We start from the raw sequence: 5,504 nt of genomic DNA, 5'->3' as shown, positions 1-5,504 counted from the left end.
CCACACAAGGCCAGGTTTGGGTGGTGTGCTGAGTGGCAGAGAAGGAAGTGTCAAATCCCCAGCTAAGCCCCTCCAAGTACTGCAGAGGGTCTTAAACATCATTCCAAGCTACATCTTTGAGGGGGATCCAGCTGCAGGACAGGGCAAGTGCACAGAGATGTAAAGAGGTTGTCTCTAGGTTGCACTCACTGCTTTGGTTTGTTTTGGCAGTAGCAGAGAAGCCAGCACCATACACCAACGTGATCATGCCCAGTCTCTTCAGCATCATCTGTTTCCTGGGCATTGTGGGGAACCTCATTGTCATCTACACTATCGTCAAGAAGAAGAAGTTGAGATGCAAACAGACCGTGCCTGACATTTTCATCTTCAACCTCTCCATTGTGGACCTCCTCTTCCTCTTGGGCATGCCGTTCCTCATCCACCAGCTCCTAGGTAACGGCTCATGGTACTTTGGAGCTCCCCTCTGCACCATCATCACTGCCCTGGACACAAACAGCCAGATCACCAGCACCAACATCCTTACAGTGATGACACTGGACCGTTACCTGGCGACTGTCTACCCTCTAAAATCTACCTATGTCCGGACCCCATGTGTTGCAGCTCTAGTTATCTGCTTGGTGTGGCTCCTCTCCTTCCTGACCATCATTCCCGTGTGGATGTATGCAGGTCTTATGCCTCTGGAGGATGGGACCGTCCGCTGTGCTCTCTTGCTTCCCAACCCAGAGACTGATATCTACTGGTTCACCCTCTATCAGTTCATGCTGGCATTTGCTGTGCCATTGATTGTGATCTGTGTGGTCTATTTTAAGATCCTCCAGCACATGGCCACCACTGTGGTCCCATTGCCTCAACGGAGCCTCCGGGTACGTACGAAGAAAGTCACCCGCATGGCAGTCGCCATCTGCTCTGCCTTTTTTATTTGTTGGGCTCCCTTCTACATCCTCCAGCTGGTTCACCTTGGCATCGACACGCCATCCATGGCCTTCTTTTATGCCTACAATTTTGCCATTAGCTTGGGCTATGCCAACAGTTGCCTCAACCCCTTCCTCTACATTGCCCTCAGCGAGACCTTCAAGCGCCAGTTCTTAGTGGCCATCCGCCCTGCAGAAGAGCCATGTCGCAACAGCAGCTCTGTCAACAACAGCATGACAGAGGCCAGTGTATGTCTGAAAATGGCACCAGAATCCACCCAGCAGACTCAGTTTCTGGAGGACTTTTCCCCACGTTCACTGCCTGTGACTGTTCACTAGGGCATTCTGAAATGACCGCAGTAGAAAGCTTTCAGATAAGTTGATGGAGAAGCAGCAGCTTCACGCAATTTTTCATGAAGTATATGAACTACAAGCTTCCACCTCCAAGAGTCCAGGTGCCTCCCTTTTTCATTGCAGGGCTCTGGTCCTACACTGCCCTTGGCCTATGAGATGCTGCATACTGCTGCTTCTTTCCACTCCTGCATGGGAGGACCCTATCACACAAGACACTGGACCCCCAAAGAAGATGAATGGAAAAAGAGAAGAAGGACAGAAAGAGGATTTCAAGGGGGAATGTTCACCCTGGAAGAGTAAAATCTCTATCAACAACACTGCCCAACGACCACTCGCCTCTTGGCGTGACTGGGGTTCCTAAGCAGCATGTCAATATAGAGCTTCTTCATTCAAAACTTGAACCTTTGAAACACAATGGCATATATTTATTTTTTATAAGAAATCTGACCTGCAAACTTTGATGTCTAGAAGCAACGAGCAGAGAAAGATCTTGGGGACAGAAGTCTCACCTAGGTCTGTCGCTTGGCCTTTTGGTCCAGCCCTGTCTGCCTTCGGTGGGCTGAATTGTTTGGCAACCAAGACATTGTCAAGAACTGTCTAATTTTGATGCTAATCCTAAATATTTCAAGCAAAATCAGGCAGATAACAATTGCACTGCTTCAAGGGACCGCAAACAATTCTCAAAACTACTGCTGCTAACACCAGCTTTGTGGCTTTTCATGCCAATGAGCAGATTTTCCACACTGCTAGTTCCTCTTGCTGCTCTTGTGCCTCGCAGTCTGCATGGCCATCAGGGAACCCCAGGCTGGGGTTTTAAACATGACTAAAGAACACAATGTGCAGAGATCTGTGGAACGAGAAGCTGTGAAAAGGCAGCGCAGAGGAAGCAGAGTTGCTTACACAGCTTCCTCAAAATAACAAATGCTTTGCAAAATTAAAAGAGGGAAAATTAAATGTCTGCACTTTGCATATGGGGCTTTAACAGCCAGAGGTTAGGAAATAACTTTGCTCATTACAAAGACTAGAGAAAAGACAGCACAGATCAGCTAAACGCGGGGGATTACACTGACAGCCTGCACAGGGCTCCCAGGGGACCGCGCAGGCATTGTTCAACACTTTGTCAAACATGGAAGAACTGGTTACTGTAGATGAATTTAATATAAAGAGGAATTAAAAACATCAAACAGCACAAAAGAATTTGTTACCACGCTTATGGTTTCATGCCGCCAGCCACTCACAATATACCCAGAATAGAAATTCACCCTTACGCAGCTACACAGCAAAACTGTCACCTGCACAGGACTTCCCAAGCCACATGCATGCTTACAGGTGTGCCTAACACCCACACACCACACTCGTAGGTATTTTTAAGTACAGCCAATACTTCAGTCTACACCCTGCAGAAAACACACAGCCATTCGCTCACCTCTGGCCATCAAAGCAGGCCAGCGTACAACACCAGCACTTTTGACATCAGATGCAGCACGTCGCTTTTCGAGTCATTCAACAAACCTCCCAGCGGGGTGTCTCTGTATTTTCATCCCAGGCTCTGTCAACCTGCACCCACCACAGCAGCACATCCACACCATGACTTACAGTATCTTGTCAATTTTTCACCCCCATTTCCCTGGGAAATAACGTCAGACAGACATATATAGAGCTTTCAAGCTTTATGACTGTAAAATCTTTGCCCCATTTTAACTGCCAGGAATTTTCACCTGTGCTGGTTTTCATGGAGCTGCATTGCTCTTTGGTCAGTACTGTCCTCAAAGGGCTCAGGAGCGAAGGTCGAGGAAGACATGTGCTGTGCCAAGCCAGGTTTGCTTTCAGGACAAGGGAAGCGATTGTGTTACCTTTCTCCCATAAGGAAGTTAAAGGGAGAACTGTCACGCTTCTCTGCAAAAGGAGGTGGTAATGGTTGGGTGGGGTTTTTTTCCCCTCTAATACCAGCAAGAAAAAAGTATGAGGGAAGTGAAAACAGACTGAATTGTCAGGGCTCTCAGGGCACAGCACACTGAAGATATTATCTTGCTTACAGTAAAGGTGTTTAAGATAGGAACAGACTAGTTCAACCACAAGTGAGTCAGTCTGACCCAGTGTGGCCAAGCCACGTGCTAAAAACCACGGAGGCACTGTGGGCTAACGAAGGCAGGTCAGCACCAGCTAGTGCAACACTGGAGAGGGTCTTTGTAGAGTAGACCTTTTTCCAGCTCTCATCACACCGAAGTCAAGGTACAGTACACAGGTATCTTCCCAGGTTGAAGACCTTTTAGATCTCATTTACATGAGGGGGAAAGCCGTGCTAGAGAGACCTTGTCCCAACACTGAGGATAAGGCTTAGCTGGTGTCCCACCAGAGGCACCTGCTCCTTCCCACCACCCTGCAGAGGCTCATGGTTTCCACTCCCTCATGTTCCTCCTGCCTGTCCCCAAGGGGTTTCCTAGTCCAGATGTCTAGATGCTGGCTGCAGCATCTCCTCCCTTTCCATATACACCCATAAAATCTGTGGCAAATGCACCTTGGAAAGATGAGGATATGGATACCTGTGGATGTGCTGGGAGGTTGGGAATAGAGGTACAGACAAAGGAGACTAGCAAAGAACACAGACAGCTTTTTGCTATCTTCCCTAAATCATCCCAAAGGACAGGGCAAGATGAACAAAAGCCTCTCCTTTGAACAGAAACATTTTGATCAAAGTTCTGCAGAGGTGTCCCCTTACCTAGGGGGTAAGGTAAGGACTTCCAGTAGCTATACAGTCTCTATGCACCTTGGTGTGACCTACTCCAAACATCCTAACTCTCTCCCTATTTTTCAGAGCCAGCTTTGTTAAGCTGGAGAGTCTGGTGATGTTCTGGTTTGTGTTCAGCTTTACTTCTTTGTCTGTTCTGCTCTTTGTATTTATGTGATCTGTTATGTGACCCCCTCGTCTCAGTGCCTTAGTTACTGATTGCAGAGCCTGAATAAAAGGCATCGCTAAGTAGAAGGGGACACAGCTACCCGTGCAGAGATAGGCAGCTGAAGTGCTGCGAGGTCTGTCCGAAAGGCACAGTGACAAGGACACAGAGATAATGCGGCGTGTTTCCCTGCAGTCCTGCCTCCCATACACAGCCCATTGTCTCTCTTGCTTGAGAGAAATTAAGGGAAACCCAGCTAAACAACCAGGGGAAAACCACCCCCAAAACCAAAGGGTGATAGAAAGAAACTATTCCACCTAGTTTTGCAGATCAACAGCCTGCCACACTAGATGAGACAAATCTCCTTGGCTCCTTTTGCCAGTGCTTTTCCTGTGTGTTCATGAGCTGCCTTGTCAGACAGCAGGGAGACAGATGGGTTCACTCTCCACCCGCTCCTCTTCTCCTCCTTGTCCTTAGAGGTGCCACTGAAGCCACATGTCACAGCTCTGCTCTTGATAAACTCCCACAAGGGGCAGATGATCCTGTTACTTTTACTCCTGCTTTCCCATCTAGCCACAGAGCCCTCTTGGCTGGTCGCTGCAGGATTCGGTCCCTGGCTCACCCTTCTCCGTTACCTCTTTTCCACTGCAGATCCCTTCATCCACACTGAGCAGTAAAAATATACTCATGCCTTCCCCTCAGTCACAGCTCTGCCAAGTCAGCCTGAAGGACAAGCTGGAGCTGGGGTCCCCAAAGCCCTGCTAGGCAGTGGGCTGGTGACATCCTTCCTTGGACACCCTTCTCCACCTGAAGTCCCTGCACAGCTAAACCTGCCCAGGAGCAAGATGCAGCCGTGATGGAGAGTGAGCACAAAGCCGGCAGCTGCTGGGTGGGGAGGAGGGAAAGGTGAGGTGACTCACTGGCCCCTGGGACACAGCCAGAAGCTGACTAATCGTGTTTCATCAATCCTCCTGAGCTGCTAATTGGATGCATTTCATTCAACAGACTCACCAGTGGGAGAGGAGCCACGTGGCAGGTACAGATATGTTCCCAGCCCACTCTCTTCACATTAGTCCTCCTGCCAGACACAGGGACCACACAGCAATGCCCTTTCTCGCTCATCTCCCATTAGCAAAACAACACAGCTAAACCTTCACATCCCCCCTGTAGTCTTTCCACTTGTTCCGTCCCTGCTGCGGGGCTGGGAAGGGGACAGCACGCAGGAAAATCTCACCAACAACAGAGAAGTAAAGGGAGAGAGATGTCTCATCTACAGCCCCCATCTCCCACTGTAGGGCTCCTCCAGCAGCCAGGGAGCCCTTCAGTGCCTCCAGGCAACAGAAGA

The 5,504-nt window shown here is 49.2% G+C and overlaps 1 protein-coding gene across 1 annotated transcript; it reads left to right on the top strand.

Moving 5' to 3' along the window:
• Window positions 1-210: 210 nt before the first annotated feature.
• LOC104623564 (melanin-concentrating hormone receptor 1-like) lies at window positions 211-1,250 on the top strand (the record flags this gene model as incomplete). The annotated part of the gene is made up of 1 exon (XM_010290696.1): window positions 211-1,250. A coding segment is annotated over one exon (1,040 nt), but the record flags the coding sequence as incomplete, so codon positions are not given.
• Between the last annotated feature and the right edge of the window lie 4,254 nt (window positions 1,251-5,504).

This window comes from Phaethon lepturus, unplaced genomic scaffold, assembly GCF_000687285.1.
Source record: "Phaethon lepturus isolate BGI_N335 unplaced genomic scaffold, ASM68728v1 Scaffold57640, whole genome shotgun sequence".
Classification (NCBI taxonomy): domain Eukaryota; kingdom Metazoa; phylum Chordata; class Aves; order Phaethontiformes; family Phaethontidae; genus Phaethon; species Phaethon lepturus.
The sequence above is the reverse complement of the archived record's forward strand: the minus strand, read 5'-3'. Positions and strand labels throughout refer to the sequence as shown.